This window comes from Culex pipiens, chromosome 1 (assembly GCF_016801865.2).
Source record: "Culex pipiens pallens isolate TS chromosome 1, TS_CPP_V2, whole genome shotgun sequence".
Taxonomy (NCBI): Eukaryota; Metazoa; Arthropoda; class Insecta; order Diptera; family Culicidae; genus Culex; species Culex pipiens.
In genome coordinates, this window is record NC_068937.1 from 18,725,914 (window position 1) to 18,743,287 (window position 17,374).

At 34.8% G+C, this 17,374-nt stretch overlaps 2 protein-coding genes across 3 annotated transcripts in view; one reads left to right on the forward strand and one right to left on the reverse strand.

Moving 5' to 3' along the window:
- Positions 1–13,163, forward strand: part of LOC120415602 (uncharacterized) — a 71,503-nt gene extending 58,340 nt beyond the window's left edge. For both annotated transcript variants that reach the window (XM_039577195.2, XM_039577196.2), the window contains exons 5-6: positions 8,026–9,462; positions 12,907–13,163. In XM_039577195.2, coding sequence (XP_039433129.1) covers positions 8,026–9,462; positions 12,907–13,071 — 1,602 coding nt within the window. In that variant the 3' untranslated portion in view covers positions 13,072–13,163. The remainder of the gene's footprint in view (positions 1–8,025; positions 9,463–12,906) is intronic.
- Positions 13,164–13,349: 186 nt separating this feature from the next.
- On the reverse strand, positions 13,350–14,158 carry LOC120415606 (probable DNA-directed RNA polymerase subunit delta). Its single transcript, XM_039577199.2, has 2 exons — positions 13,959–14,158; positions 13,350–13,901 (listed from the first exon to the last, which is right to left on the reverse strand). The coding sequence occupies exons 1-2, from the start codon at positions 14,051–14,053 to the stop codon at positions 13,589–13,591; spliced, it is 408 nt and encodes a 135-aa protein (XP_039433133.1). The 5' UTR covers positions 14,054–14,158; the 3' UTR covers positions 13,350–13,588.
- Positions 14,159–17,374: the final 3,216 nt, after the last annotated feature.

Consider the following 17,374-nt stretch of genomic DNA (forward strand, 5'->3'; position numbering starts at 1 on the left):
ATGCCATTCACTAACATTTCAATCCAAATTTGTGAAATTCATTAGAAAAATCGAGTGTCCGGAATTCGAAGCAAAAGTGTCCGGATTTCGAATCAGCTTTTAACAGTGTCCGGGATTCGAAGCACAACAAGTCATTTTAATTTTCAAATTTTGATGAAAAATTGTTAGAAAAGACATATTTTGCATGCATTCTCTTAAAACTGACTGTTTATACTAAATCCTGATGATATTTCTACATTTCCAACTTATTACATGATTTTTTGCCAGCTATAACAAAAATAATATGGTACTAAGTGTCCGGATTTCGAATCATGACGTTACAACTGTATCGAAGGGTGCAAGACGTTTCGAGTTGATCCTGATGAGTTATTGGCAATGAGATAAAAAGATATCGGCTTATATACTTGAAGGTAGGAAGGAAGTATATAAGAAAATATTTTTTACTGAAAAAATCACCAAAAATCAGGATCAGTTGTTTTGCAACAATTATTTTTTGCAATTCCGTCGTGAAACTACTTACTTTTCCTGTCATTCTTGAACGACGAAATAGCCTACTTTTCTGTACCAAAAATAACAGAATGGAATAGCAACACTTTTCAAAATAAATGCTGAAAAGTTCTACTTTTCAGCACTCAAATGGGTGCTGAAAAGTTGAACTTTTCAACACTTGTTTCGAAAAGTAACACTTTTCAACATTTTTTTGATTTAAACGATTTATTGACAAAATACATGAAAATTTTACATAAAATTTCACTCAGTGTGTGTTTTTTTAAATTGCAAAAAATGTTGTATGGAACTCGTTACAAAACTTGATTTTTTCAGCACTCTTCGTATTAATCCAACACGGTGAACCTCGTTGGATAAATGTACGACTCGTGCTGAAAAAATCCTCTTTTTGCAACTTGTTGCATAAACTACTATTTCAAAATATGCAAGATTTGACAAAACAAAAAAAAACTTTTTGCGATTATAAAAATTGTTTTTTTTTTTTTTTTTAAATTGAAATGATTTTTAAATAAACCCAAACATGCTTAAAACGCCTTTTTACCACAGGGGAATGCATTTTCAATTGATTTCAGCTGATTGCTTGAATTTCCATTGCAATTTTGAAGTTTTTTGAAAAAAATGTTTCTTCCCCCTGATTTTTCGGGCCCATTTTGAAACTTTAAATAAAATGTGTACCAGCCTAATACATATAAAAAATGACAATGTAATAAAAACTCTTTGGAAATGTCGCATTTTTTAAATTTTGTGTGTGTTTTTTTAAATCGACAATAGTTTATGAAAATTTAAATTCTTAACAAAAATTAATTCGGCTTCTCAAAAATTATCTTTTTTTAAATAAGGGTACGGAGCTCGGAAGGAAAGCAAAACTCCATATATATATAAAAAAAACAAGAATGATGAAAAAATCAATATCAAATATAATTGATTTGCTTAAATTACAAACGTTTGAATAATTTTGTATACGATATCATAATATTTAAAATTCTGAATTGTCTAAAAACGCAGAACCTCAAAAAGTCGAAAATTAAATGGGCGAATTTTCATTTGCTCAGTATAAAAGAAAAACAAGTGGAAAAGTCTTAACAATAATCATAAAATTTTCCAGCAAAATATCACACAATTTCAAAAATTTACAGAAATAATTGAAAAAAAAAACAATATAAATTCAAATCTTCAAACTGCCAAATTAACAAGTCTAAGTTTCAAAAATTTTAAAATTAAAAAAAACTTAAATACTAAAAATGTTTAAAATTCAAAAATATGTGTGAGTATTAAAAAAAAATAAAGAATTGAAAATTCAACAATTTTAAGCATTTTTGAAATTTCAGAATGTATTTTTTTAATTTTGAAATTCAAAAAATAAGTCATGAGAAATTAAAAAAAAATCATAACGCCAAAATTTAAAATTCAAAAATCTTGGGATTTTGAAAATAAAAACACATTTTTTTTTTTTGAATTAAATATACTTTATTGAATCTTTCTTATAATAATTACATTTGGTTTACATAATAAGTGGTCAGCTGTGGCTCTTCAGCTTTAGTTTGCTTTTCGTGATTTAAACACTGTTCATATTCATAACTTTAAAAGTATATGATTTATCATTTTTGTAACACTAGGTACAATGAAGGAAAAAAAAATTAAGAAAACATAACCTAACCTAAAACTAACTTAATCTTACCATAAACTAAACCAATCCTTGAATCAAGGGGTATTCAGATATAGCACATTTTTCCCTGAATTTCAAACATTTTTCTTGAATCTTCTGATCCAACATTTTTACTTCTGCTAATTCATGAACCTCACTTGATCTAGTCCAGCCAGGAACATTCAAAACCATTTTGAGTACCTTGTTTTGGACACGCTGGAGCTTCAATTTATGAGTTCTAGCGCAACACTCCCAAACAGGTACTGCATACTCAATAACGGGGTAAATTATTTGTTTGTAAACTGCTAGCTTATTTTTCAAAGATAGCTTTGATTTTCTGTTAATTAAAGGATACAAACACCTGATGAGAATGCTGCACTTGTTCAATATTTTATCTACATGCTGTCGAAACAATAGTTTCGAGTCAAGTATGAGACCTAAATATACAACTTCCTTTGACCAGGGTATTGAAACATCATTCATTTTAATCAAAACATCATCCTTTGGGACAAATCGGGCCGATTTGGAAAGTGGAAAAATGATGGTTTGAGTTTTGGCTGCATTTATGCGAATTTTCCAGTCGCCAAAGTATTCGGAAAGAACGTCAAGACCCTTCTGAAGACGGCCGACTAAATATCTGGTTATTTTACCCTTATAAATAACGGCAGTGTCATCAGCAAAAAGTGACAACACACCATTACCAGGAAGAGTAGGCAAATCAGATGTAAAAATATTGTACAGAAGTGGGCCAAGAATACTTCCTTGGGGAACCCCAGCATCAATGTTGAATAATCCAGAAGCAATCCCATTCAGAAAAACTCTGAACGATCTCTCCGAAAGATAGTGCTGGATAATTTTGATAAGATACATTGGAAAACCGTATAAATACAGTTTATGTATCAAACCATCATGCCAAACATTGTCAAAAGCCTTCTCAACATCCAACAAAGCCATAGCAGTTGATTTAGACTCAAGCTTGTTCTGCTTGATGATTTTAGTAACTCTCGTAAGCTGATGAGCAGTATTATGCCCCTTTCGGAAGCCAAACTGCTCATTCAAAATTATATTATTATCGTTGGTAAAATCCAAAAGCCTTGAATAGATGACCTTCTCAAAGAGTTTGGACAGACTACTCAAAAGACTAATGGGACGATAACTTGTTGGCGATGTTGGATCTTTTTGAGGCTTGAAAATTGGTATGACTTTGCCCAGCTTCCAATTGGTGGGGAAGTAAGCAAGTTGCAAACATTTATTGAAAATATTGGCTAGATGTTGAAAGAACTGATCACTCTGTTTTTTCAACACTAGATTAAAAATGTTATCAAAGCCAGGAGCTTTCATATTTTTCATTTGTTTAACTGCAACTTTGACTTCCTCACCAGAAACATGGGAATCTGCAGGAAATTCAAAGGTAGAGTCATTGATTGTTGAAATACTATTGGCAACTGATGTTTCTTTACGGCTGGTCATGGAAGCGCCAAGATTATGTGAACTAACAAAATGAAGCCCAAGTGCATTTGCCTTTTCCTCGGATGTAATCAAAGGAGAATCCTCAACAATAAGAGGAGGAATAGGCTTTGGTTTGTTTTTAAGAACTTTTGAAAGTTTCCAAAATGGTTTTGAATAATTCCCAAGCTGGCTTACATGTTTTGAAAATTCTTGATTTCTAATATTGTCAAGTCGGTCTTGTATGATTTTGTTCAAATTGTTAACTGAAATCTTTTTGTCATAGTCCCCAGTCCGTTGATATTGTCTCCTATAAACATTCCTAAGTCTAATCAAGTGTTTAGTATCTACGTCAATATCAGTTACCTTAAAATTAACAGGAACCTCCCGAACGTTGGCAGCCTCTGCTTGGTTGATAGCCTGCTGGATCACCTCCAGCGAACGATCAATATCAGCAGAAGTTTCCGGGTGTTGATCATAGTCGATGTTGCTGTCTACCACTTGCTGAAACTGCTGCCAGTCAACGTTGTGGTAATCTCTCCGGGTTGGTTGCCGCTGCGGAGTAACGGAAGCTCCAACCTCCACAACCACCGGATAGTGATCAGAACTCAACTCTTCAAACACCTCAGGATGAGCCACGTTCTCAGCCATATTGGTAATGAAGAAATCGATGATTGAGTGATTCCCAGACCGAGCCACCCTCGTTGGACGATCCGGACTCACAACGTTGTAGTATCCGTTTTGCAGATCGTTGTGCAGAATCACTCCGTTCCGATTCCTCCTGCTGTTGCCCCAAACTTCATGCTTCGCGTTGAGGTCACCAGCGATGATGTACTTTACGCTCCGCCGTGTCAGCTTCTGGATATCGCTCTTCAGTTTTGCTGCTGAACCATCTCTGGCATTCACCTGACGTGGGCAGTATGCAGCAATGAAGAGTACTGGGCCAACCGAAGTGGGAATTTCCACTCCAACGGCCTCGATGATGTCCAGCTTAAAGTGTGGCAGCCGGCGTGGCTTGAGATCACGATGAACAGCGACAAGCACACCTCCTCCTCCAGAGGTGGTCCTATCGAGCTGCGTCGCGATCTTGTAGTTTTGCAGATAAACTTTTTCACCGGGCTTCAGATGAGTTTCCGTGATGGCAGCTACGTCGATCTCCTTCTCGCGAAGAAAATCCACCAGCTCTAAGTTCTTCCTCCTAATGGAGCAAGCGTTCCAATTCAGCAGCTTGAGGGAGCTACGATCCATACTGAATGACGAACGAGGTCAGCACTTCAATCTGCTGGGTCTTGGTTTTGCATCCACGCAGTGCAGCGGACATCTGTTTGAAAATATTGAGGAGTTCGGTTGAGGTGTAAAGATCATTACCATTTTCCTCAACTGCTGGTTCTTGGGTTGGTCTTGGCTCCTGGCTGAAGCCCGGTGGTGGCGGTCTCGGCTCCTGGCTGGAACCCGGCCGTGGATGATTCATCTCAGCTCTCTTCCTGGGATCCAACGGCAACGGTGCCAAGTTCGGGACCTGGCGTCGCGGTTGAAGAGGTGGAAAATTTTGCTCCACCAGGGCTGGAGGAGTTCTACGACGCTGAGGCTGATTCTTCGTCGATGCTTGCTGCCGAATTTTCACGAACTCAGCTCTCTTGGGGCACTTTCGGTCGGTTGACGAATGCTCACCGTTGCAGTTGAGGCACTTCACCAGCGAATCTTGGATGCACTGGGACGTGATGTGCGCATCAGTACCACATTTGGCGCAACGACGCTTCAGGTGGCAGTTCTTACCTCCGTGCCCGAAGCCCAGGCAGTTGAAGCATTGTGTGACGTCACGATGCACTGGTCGGTATCGCTCCCACGACACGATAATGTTGAAAACCGCTCGGATTGCCTTCAGCTCAGGAAGCGTCGTCGATCCCTTAGCCAAATGCAGCAGGTAGAGCTGGTCACGGTACTTGATGTCTTTGTTGCGTCGGCTCATTTTGTGCACGGCCAACACATCCAGTTTCAAAACTTTTAGCTCGGCAGCTAATTCCTCCACTGGCATGTCGTACAGACCTCTGACGACGATTTTGTACGGCTTATCCATGACGACATCATGAGTAAAGTACTCCGCCTCGTTTTCGGTCAAGTAATCCTTGACCAGTTGATAGTGCTGCCTGGATTGCACCAGCACCTTAAATCCGTCCTGACACAGACGAATGTTGCCTAGGACTTTCCCAGACTTGATGAGTTCAACAAGCCCCGCACGAAAGTCGATCGTTGCTGCTGATTGCCTCACATAAAAAGGAGGCAGTTTCTCCTTTCGCTGTTTCACTTCATTCTCCTTTGCTTCCGCTACCTGGTCCTCGTCAGGCAGTCCAGCAAACTTGTTGTTCTTCAAAAGCTGCTCCTCGTGCGATGAAGAGTTCTCCTCCTCCTCATCCATTGGTACAGTACCGTCGCTCTTTTTCGTCTTTTTGCTGTTCGATGTCACTTCCAAAAGCACCTTCCTTTTGGAAATTCCCGGTTTTTGGCCATCAGTTGAGGCCTCAACCTTCCTTTTGGAAATTCCCACTTTTTTGCCTGCTTGAGCCGCAGGTAGGGCAATATTGCCGGCGTTTTGCGCCGGGACGCGACGAGTCATGTTGATTCAGACAACCTTCACCAACGAATGCTCGGATAACAATGAAATAAAAACACAGTTCGTACTCGATTATCTAAAGTCCTCGTCGAAATTTTACTTCGGATAATCGAATCGCGACATTTTTATTTTTCTCAAAACTTGGGTCTTTAACCGAAGATATAACTCAAAAAATGCTCCAAAATTACCTAAAATGAAAAAAAAACTGATTTTCTGTAAATTAAGAAAATTAGCAACTCTCTACGAAATCGGCCGATTTCGACCATTTTTATTTTTTGTAATTTTTGATTTGACTTAAACATTGTGGGGGCCTTCCCTATGACCAAATAAGCTATTTTGCGTCATTGGTTTACCCTTACAAGTCTCCATACAATTTTGGCTGCTGTCCATACAAAAATGGTATGTAAATATTCAAACAGCTGTAACTTTTGAGTGAATTTTCTGATCAATTTGGTGTCTTCGGCAAAGTTGTAGGTTGAGGACTTTTGAGAAAAAAATAGGTACACGGAAATTTTTTTTCGGTGGCTATTTCTTGAAAACGGAGCCCTTTATCAAAAAATCTGTAAAGTACTTTTCGATTGCAAATTCAATTTTGCATTAAAAAATAATGTCAAACTTGTTTTTACATGAAACTTCGATTTTTTTTCCAAAAATCACTATTTTTTCAAAAAATCATAACTCGGCAGTAGATTTTTTGACCATGTTTCTCGATGGCTCAAAAGTCGCGGATTTTTGTCCCCTTAAACATAGCAAAAAATCTCGAAAATCAAAAAATACGTATTTTGGGAAATTGAGTTTTAGTGAAAAAAAGTATCCAAAACTGTATGGAGACTTGTATGGGTGAACCAATGACGCAAAATAGCTTATTTGGTCATAGGGAAGGCCCCCACAAAGTTTGAGCCAAATCAAAAAATACAAATAAAATGCATTTCCGGTTATGGTAGAGAATTGCTCAAATGGCAAGCATTTTTATTTTGTTTATTTTTTTATATTTTTTTGTCTCTGTTTTATTATTTTCAAATTTGAAGAGATTTTATCATTTAAATTTTTTGTTATTTCTGAGTTTTTTTATTTTAGATTTTATTTTGGTGATTTTAACATTTTAAATTAGGATTTTTAAAATATTTTAATCTTTTACTGTTTTCTCCTCGCGAGCTGTCAACTTTTGTGTGGGTGTGGGTTTATCGGACTAATTTTATAAAAAATAAAGTATTTCCAAAAATAAGGTTTAAAACAATTTTTGAAAGATCAACTTCAAGTTTAAAAATTACACGTATTCTTTTTTTTATACCTATCGTTATCAGGGGTGACATTGGGTTTGAAGGGTGAGTTTAGGTCATACAAAAATGCTGAAATATGTATGACCCAATTTCACCCCCCAGACCCAATGTCACCTCGACTGACGATTTATTGACAAAATACATAAAAATTTGACATAAAATTTCACTCAGTGTGTGTTTTTTGGAATTGCAAAAAATGTTGTATGGAACTCGTTGCAAAACTTGATTTTTTCAGCACTCTTCGTATTTATCCAACTCGGTGAACCTCGTTGGATAAATGTACGACTCGTGCTGAAAAAATCCTCTTTTTGCAACTTGTTGCATAAACTACTATTATATTCTGGGTTTTAATATCTTAAAAGTATCTAAAAGTTATCGTTTTAAAATAACATTTTGAGTTATTTTTGTGTTATTTTATTTTATAAAATATAATAATCAAACATAAAGATATTCGGGATATTTTACTGATATTTTTGTTTGTAATATCAACCCAAACTTGTACCTCATTTTGAACGCATATTTTTTCCTCCTTCCAGGAACACGGCTACAAGGGCGACGCCGAGGACATCGGTTCCCTCATTAACTTCCAACCGCCGGAGGAAAAGGGCAAGAAGAAGCCCGCCTCTCAACCTTCTCAACCCGCGTCCGCCGCCCCAGCTCCATCGCCACCCCCAGTCCAATCCATCATCAGCAGCGTGATTGAGGCCGTTTCCCGACGCAGCATCATCGGCGACAACACCTCGGCGACGGACATTTTCTTGCTGGAATCTACGGTCGAGAGCGTCACGCTGGACAGCAGTTCGGAGGGTCGTGAGAGTTCGCCGCGAAAGCGCGGCCGTCCACGGGGCTTCCGGGACTCGATCTGTTCGCTACCGCCTGCGGGTGAGGAGTGCGGCAAGAAGATTAAGGTTGAGGTGCTGGATGAGCCGCGGAGTCCGACCTCGAAGCGACCCATCCGGAATCGGGTCAAACCGGTTGATAAGGACTTTGTGTACGATTTGACGCACCTGCTGCACAAGGAGGAAGATCTGGACGACTTTCCGCTGCCGGAGCTGGTGCAGGAGAAGTCGGTGGTGCTGTTGCCACCGCCGCCGCCGCCACCTCCGGCTCCCGCGCCGACCTTCGGTCGGTCCCGCTCCGAATCTAGTCGCCTTTCAACGTCCTCTTCAGCCAACAGCTCCCCCGAGAAGCGAGAACCGACCACCCCCAGCAAGAAGGAATCGCTCCGTTCGCACGCCCCCAAGCCAAAACCTTCCCTCGACCCGGCCCTCTACCGAGGGGCGGCCCTCGCCATGGCCAAGCGCCAGGTCGACGCCGGCCTCGCCACGTTCCACCGTCCTCCAAGCATTCCCCAGGAGCGCCCCTTCATCCCGTCCCGAATGTCCCCTCCCAAACAACTCCATCCCACCCGACAAGTCTCCCCCGTCCCCCGCCGGGGCGTCCCCCAGCAGCAAACCCTGCACGATTGGCCCGTCGTCAAGAAGGAACGCCGCATCGGCTCGATCGCCAAAAACGCCTCCGACATCCAGATCAAGCGCAAGTACTTGAAGCGGGCCGCGAACCTCAACGCACCCCTCCTCCTGCCCCAACTCATCCGCGAGCAACGCAAAGCAATCCCCCGACGGAACAGCGTGGTCCCGCTCACCCAGCGACTCTCCGCCACCGTTGAAATCCTCAACAAACTGAACGCTTCCCGGTCTTCAGGTGAAGTGATTCAGGATCTGCCGCCGATGGCGCGGTGTCCCACGGCTGCGGAGTTTAAGCGGTACATTGAGGCGAACCTGAAGGATCATCGGGCGACCATGGCGCAGGTTAACCTGAACGGGACGACCGTGGAGGATCTCAGTGGGGTGACGAAGAAGGAAACGGAAGAGACGGGGAAGGAGGTGGGGGCGGCGACGACGACGACGAGTCCGCGGAAGCGAATTACCATGCTGCAGCGGATGGAGGAGAATCGGACGAAGCGGATGCAGGTGAGTTGAGTGGGAGGTGGGGAGCAAGGATGTTAACGATGTAATTATCGAGGCTCGATAACGATAGACGTTATCGTTATCGTTATTTCGATAATTCTATCGGCGATAATTTTATCGCCTTAATGAACGCATTATAGCTTTCTAAAATCGACTTAATTCAACAATTTCATGTTAAATTTTTAATGATTTTAATTAGAATGTTTTTTTTTTTGAATATCTAGCTAGTTTTAGAGTAAAATATGTACTCAAAAATGTTCACGAAATACCGTATTTTATACGGGTACAAACTATGCAAAATTAGGTTTGCTTTTTTTCTTTTTTTTTGTAATGTACTAAAATTTTCACAAAAAAAACCGTATTTTGCGAATGTGCTAAATTTTTCATAATTTGCGAGTTTGTATCGAAACTGGAAATTATTGAATTTATTTTTGTTTTTTTTTTTTTTAAATTAATTTCTAGAATTGTTTGATTTTTTTGGTTTTTTCTGATTTTTTTAATGTTTGTTATTTTCTGATTATTTTTTTAACCTTTTTTTTTATTTTATTTGAATATTAAATTTTTTTCGAAGTTTATTTTTTTTTATTTTTAAATTTTCAGATTTTGTTAAATCTTAAGAAATTTTCGAATTTTCAAACATTTTAGATTTTTTTGAATTTTAATCTTTAAAGATTTTTTAAGAATTTTAAAATTTGTAAATTTTTTCAATTTGAAATTTGTACAATTTTTAAAATTTAAAAAAATCGTTAAATTTTTAAAATTTTAAGACATTTTAAAAACTTTAAATTTTTAAAAATTTTGGAATTTGTTAAATTTTTAGATTTTTATAGACATTTATTTTTATAGAATTTTTATAAATTTTAGAATTTTTAGACATTCGAGACTTTTTAAAATTTTTGAGCATTTGAGAATTTTGAAAATTTGTAGAGTTTTTAGACATTTTGAATTTTTTAGATTTTTTAAAATTTGTAAAATTTTGAATTTTTTTTTTAATTTTTAGACATTTTAAAATTTTCTGAATTCTTAGAATACTCAGAATTTTTAGATTTTATAGAATTTTAAGAATTTTAATAATTTTAACAATTTTGAGAATTTTTATTTTTTTTGCCTTTTTTAATATTTTTAGATTTTTTTAGATTTATAAATTTTTTTAAATTCAATGATTTTTTTTAGATTTTTGAATTTTTTTAATTTTTAATTTTTTTTGAATTTTTAGAATTGTTGGAATTTTCAGAATTTCAAAAAAATTTAGAATTCGTAACATTTTTAGAATTTTTAAATTTTTTAGAATTTTGAGAATTATGATAATTTTGAGAATTTGGAAAATTTTGAGAATTTTGAGAATTTTAAGAATTTAAAGAATTTTGAGAATTTTAAGAATTTTGAAAATTTTGGAAAAAAAAATTTGAGATTTTTTAGAATTTTTAGATTTTTATATTTTTTTAATTTTCAGAATTTTTAGAATCTTTAAAATTTTTAGAAGTTTTAAAATTTTTTGATTCTCTAAAATTTTAAGAATTTTCAATTGTTAGAATTATCAGAATTTGTTTGAGAATTAGAATATTAAATTTTTTTAGAGTTATAATTTTTTTTAGAATATTTCGAATTTTTAAAATTTTTAGTTTTTTTTTTAATTTTAGAATTTCTAGATTTTTTATATTTTTTTTTTGAATTTTTAGAATTTTAATAATTTTAAGAATTTTAAGAATTTTATAAATTTTTAGAATTTTATAAATTTTCAGAATTTTACGAATTTTTAGATTTTTTTTAATTTTTTTAATTTTTTGAATTTTTTGAACTTTTAAAATTTTTATAATTTTTTGAATTTTAAAAATTTTAAATTTTTTTAGAATTTTTAGATTTGTTAGAATTTTTTAAAATTTTAGAATTCATAATTTTCTTAGAAATTTTAATTTTTTTTAGAGTTTTTAGAATTTTTAGAATATTTAGAATTGTTAGAATTTTTAAAGTTTTTAGAATTTTTAGAATTTTTAAATTTTTTAGAATTTTTAGAATTTTTCAAATTTTAGAATTTTTAAATTCTTAAGTATTTTTAGAATTTTTAGAATTTTTAGAATTTTTAGAATTTTTAGAATTTTTAGAATTTTTAGAATTTTTAGAATTTTTAGAATTTTTAGAATTTTTAGAATTTTTAGAATTTTTAGAATTTTTAGAATTTTTAGAATTTTTAGAATTTTTAGAATTTTTTGTATTTTTAGAATTTTTAGAACTTTCAGAATTTTCAAAATTTTTTAAATTTTTAGAATTTTTAGAATTTTTAGAATTTTTAGAATTTTTAGAATTTTTAGAGTTTTTAGAATTTTTAGAATTTTTAGAATTTTTAGAATTTTTAGAATTTTTAGAATTTTTAGAATTTTTAGAATTTTTAGAATTTTTAGAATTCTTAGAATTTTTAGATTTTTTAGAATTTTTAGAATTTTTAGAATTTTAAGAAATTTTAGAATTTTGAGAATTTTGAGAATTTTTTAGAATTTTTGAATTTTTAGAAATTTTAGAAGTTTTAGAATTTTTAAAATTTTTAAAAGTTTTAGAATTTTTAGAATTTTTAGAATTTTGAGAATTTTTATAATCTTTAGAATTTTGAAAATTTTCAGAATTTTTTAGAATTATTGAATTTTTAGAAATTTTAAAATTTGTATAATCTTTAGAATTTCCAGAATTTTTTTAATTTTTAGAATTTTTAAAGTTCTTTAAATCTTGAGATTTTTTTAAATTTTCCGAATTTTTTAAATTTTTAGAATTTTTAGAATTTTCAAATTTTTTAGAATTTTTAGATTTTTTAGAATTTTTAGAAGTTTTAGAATTTTTAGAATTTTTAAATTTTTTAGAATTTTTAGAATTTTTATAATTTTTAGAATTTTTAGAATTTTTAGAATTTTTAGAATTTTTAAAATTTTTAGTATTTTTAGAATTTTTTGAATTATAATGAGTTTTTATAATTTTTTAGAGTTTTAGAATCTTGTGAATTATCAGAAGTTTTGTTTTTATTTTTTTTTTCTCTTTAGCATTAGAATTTTGATGTTTTTTGAAGCAATTTTTTTTACCTCCCGATTTTTCGGACCGTTTTTGACTTACAAACTTACAAATATGTATACAACAAACTAATAAAAATGGACTCACAGTAAAATTAAACAAAAATTGTAGAGAATTTTGAAACAATAAAAACATATGAACGAAAATAATATTTTATTTTTTTAATAAAAAAAATAAAACGTGGAGAAATCTCAGTTTGAAAAAAATATTTTTTTATTTTAATTTTATTTTTGCATCTCAAAATTTTAAAAATCAATGTTTGATCAGTAAAATCTCCATGCGGTTTATGGATGGCCTGTTATCAAAGCTTTGAATAATCGACCCTGGAATGTGCAACACAAGTTCCATACCAAGCTTAAATTTTTAAAAATGTTTTTTTTTTTTCATTTTCAGGAACAAAACGGCTCTCCGGCGCTCAAAACGCAACCTCCAACAGCAGCAGCAACAACTTCCTCGTCGGCCACCTCTTCCACAGCCAATCCAACCAGCAGCAGCTCCAGTTCCACCAACGTGGCCGACATGCTGCACGCCAAACTGAAACGGTTTTCCTCGATGTAAATGGTAGTGAAAGTCAACAAATTTCCGAATGTTAGCCAACATTTTAGCTTTTATTTAGTGTTTTAGTTTCGTTTAGTCACAAACACAACACAAACAAACATTTCGTTAGTTTCGTAAGTCACCGCGACCACGTACTGTGAGTGCATGAGAGCTCAAGAATCGCATTTTTTTAGCGTTATGTTTCGTTTTTTTTTCTGTTTTGATTTCGTCACAAATTTTCCTTTTTTTAAGTTTTGCTAGTTTGAAGATGGTAGGAGCGGCCTAGTTTGTATTTCAGCGTTAAGTGTAGAACTAGTTACTTTCGTGATTGACCACAAGTTGTTCTTACTTAGCGAAAAACATAATCAAAGACCAGACAAAAAATGATGAGAGTGTTTAGAGAAAACCAAGTGAAATCTAGTTTCATAGCCTGAACTAAACAAGAGAGAGAAAAAAAAATCATAAACTGTAAATAAACAAATGAATAAAGAAAAAAGAAAGACAATTTACAAATGTAAACCACGCGTGCGTTTCAAATTCAGTTATCCTTCTTGCTTCCGGCTGGAAGTTGATCCTCCTCGCCCTCTTCTTCGTCATCCACCTTTTCCTGCTCGACCGCATCTTCGTTTCCCTTTTCCTCTTCCGCCGTCGTTCCAGCGTCGCTGCTCTCTATTGCGTCATCGATGACATCCTCCGTCTCGTCGTCGGAATCTTTTGCCTTGGACGACGGCTTCTTGCTCAGGCTGGCTGCTTTTTGCGGCGCCAGCGGCGTCTTCGGTTCCATCTTTTGGTACAAACTTCCGCCGGTCTTCTCCAGATAGCCCGGCAGCCAGAAGACGGCTTGGACTAGACTGGAAGTTGGCTTGATTAAAAAACAAAACTCTTTGAAAGAATAAATTTTTACTCACCGAAACAGAACCCATCCGGAAAAGACCAGGCAAAGCATGGTGCCGGAGGTTTGCACCATTGCGGCGTAGTCCGGAATAACCTGTTGGTGCTTCATCGTTGCAATTACACTTTTAAACACCGCTTAAAAATTAAATCAACGGGGCCTATCAATCACCTGACTTGACTGCAAAAGGGAACACCACACACGTCAGAAACCTCTTTGAAGAAAAGTGATTATTTTGTGTGTGATTGCGGAAGAGTCAGGTTGGTCAGTAGTCCCTCTCTGTTGTGACCGGACCAGTCGTCAGGGTTACTCACAATGGAATAGAGAATAGATTGATTGTGGATAGTGCTTCTTTTGTCGTTGTTCGATTTATTGAGGGATGAGATTAATTATTAAAATGTAGTAGGAAGACTGCAAATGCCAGTTCCTAAATTTATTTTATTTTTCTACTATGATTCCGATGCGTTGGAACCGTTGGAACATTGCACATTAAAACAAACACCCTTGGAATGGATTTTCAACGTTAATTCAACGTTTAATTCAAAACGATATTGAGAACTATTACTTTTTGATACAATTGCTGAAAAGCACCCATTTCAGTTCTGTAAAGTATAGAACTTTCAAGCCCTTGTATGGCAAAGTATGATTTTTAGAAGAGAAAAGTTGGCCGTTTTGTCGTTCGAGAATGTAAATAAAAGTAGTGTCATGATGAATTTGCAAAAAGTTCTTTTCGATTCCAAAATTATTTTTTGCCTTTCTTACAAAAGAAAGGTTTAAGGTTTGCTTTTGGAAAAACGCTTTTTTCAGAAATCTAAAAAAAATCGTGCACGGCGAGGATTCGTCCCAGGAAAAAATCCTATTACTAAATTGAAGGTATAGATGCGCTCTTTCAATTGAATTTTGGCCCGAAACCCGGAACTCAAAGTCTGATTTTTGAGAGCTCTTTTTCTGAAATACATGGCCGATGTCTGTATCCGCTCTTAAAAATTTGTGTCATCCATCATTGGAAAACCGCTCGTAAAACCCACAATTTTTAAAAGTCAGATCTGTAGCCGTGGGGTCGGAGACGAACATTTTATTTTTCGATTCACAATTTTCGACCAGTAAATGTGGTCAAAGCCATTTTTAGAGGTATTTTTTAGACTATTTTACAGATAACACTAGCAAATTTAAAGAATTCAGTTTCAAACAAAAAGCCGTTTGAAAACATGCGCCATAAACTGTTTGGGCCCAAAATTTGAAGCTTTTCCAAAATGTATTTCCAGAGATATAGCAATTTTAGTGTTTTTCGTTTTAGTTTTACCCTATTTTTTCCTATTAAATTTTTGGATTTATACAAAATCATATACTGAACATCAAATTCGAAGTCCCGGCTCGTTCTCGCTCGAAAAGTCGTCAAGTCGAAGCTTCAACGCCAGGGCTTTTACGCTTGCGCGTTTTACGCTGCGCGTGAAAGTGTTCTTTCTGGCTTCTCATAATTGATCGACAAAGTGCAATAGCGATATATATTTTTTAAGTTAATCATAGACTAACATTATAGACTGAGTACTTTTTATTTATTTTTTCTAATAATGTCAATCCAATATGTTATTTTAAATTAAATTTAAATTGCGACAAATAATGTACTTCTGGAATTTAAAAAAAAATGGCATTTGAATTAGTGCGCTGACCACGGGGACGCGCTGTCTTGTTTTTGCATGCTCATTTTCATTTCTTTTGTGTCGCTGTTTGTGTGCTTGGGTGCGCGGTTATTATAAATAGGTGAAGGGATTTTATTAAATGATAATTATATTGCATTATTATATTCAATTGATTATATAATCACACTATATTTTACACTGAACACATTATACAAAACACATATGAAACTGTAAACTGGAGCGTTTGGTACGGTATGTCCACGCATCCTTCCTCCCCTATAGATTCTGTGAAATGTGATCCGTTCTCAGAATCCTCTCTGAGGTCAACCCAACGTAGTAGGGCTGGCCGCTTTAATTTTTGCATTACATTTTCGGGTGTTCTCGGACGTACTGCAATTATTAATAATGACAAGAAAAGTGCTTGTGGCGTAATCTAATCACAAGACTTTCCAGCATGCTTTCATCGGACTGGCTGCGTTTGTGTTAGATTAGATTAGATTAGATTAAAAAAAAATGGCATTTGAGGTTTAGCCTAAAATGATTCGAAGCCTTAATCTCACTGGATGGTATCATTATGTTTTTGAAAAATTAATTGCACCAATATATTTCTCGGAGTTTCATCATTTTGTAAAAAAGGCTCTATTTCACCTCTGGTGATATTAAATCGGGTTTTATTTCAATTTAGATAGCATTTTTTTTTAGTTTATCTTTTTTCCAATTAACTAAACACAAAATTGATTAGAAAATCCTCTCTTAATATACAGATTTTTCAATATTGCATTGGATGGAAAGCCCCTACATTTTCCTCAAAATTCATGAAAACTAGAGAACCTAGAGCTTATTAGAGAACGGACAACTCAAATCAAAAGTACCAATCGAAGCACGAGAACTGTCAAACGGAGGTACCAATCGAGCAAAATCTAAGGGCTTTTCTGGAGTTTTTTTTTTGAAAAGGTCCAATAAACCAAATTTCCAGTTTTTGCTTTTTGGGTGTTTTTAAAACCGCCTTGAGTCAGGGGTATTAAAAAACACCCAAAAAGCAAAAAATGAAAATTTGGATTATTGGACCTTTTCAATAAAAAAAACTCCAGTTTTGGTAATTTGATTTGGTTAACCGCGGTGGATTTTCTTGAAATAATTCGAACTGTCAAAAATCCACCAAAGCATCTACCGGTGGATACTTTTCTACCACAGATTTTTGTGCGATCAATGTGGTAGATGATTTGGTGGATTTTTAACAGTTCGAATTATTTCAAGAAAATCCACCGCTGTTAACCAAATCAAATTAACAAAAGCCCTCTAATCTTTTGCGGAGGTACCAATCCGTTTGACAGTTCTCGTGCTTCGATTGGTACTTTTGATTTGAGTTGTCCGTTCTCTAATAAGCTTTTGGTTCTCTAATGTAAACATATCCGGTTTCATTTCATTTCAAAAGCAAAAAAACATGTTCGAATCAATCACATTGTAAAGAACAGTTTCTAGAACAATTGGGTCCTAAAATTATGCTTAAAGTGTTGATATTATTGTTCACAACGATAAAACTTATTTTTTCTGAGTACTATCACCCTATGTTCGACCACAAAAGGGTTTAAAATGGATTTTTAAATTAATATTAAAAAACTTTCTTCGGGAGCGTTCTTTTATTACGTAACTCAAAATATATGAGCAGTTCTCTACGGAATCGGTCTTTTTTCTTTAATTTTAATTTTTGTATATTTTAATCCGGCTGAAACTTTTTTGGTGCCTTCGGTATGCCCAAAGAAGCCATTTTGCATCATTAGTTTGTCCATAT

Coding starts and splice junctions, on each gene's coding strand:
- LOC120415606 (XM_039577199.2), bottom strand. CDS start 14,053: ATGAAGCACCAACAGGTTATTCCGGACTACGCCGCAATGGTGCAAACC. Junction 13,902..13,958: donor TCCGGATGGGTTCTGTTTCG/GTGAGTAAAAAT, acceptor GCCAACTTCCAG/TCTAGTCCAAGCCGTCTTCT.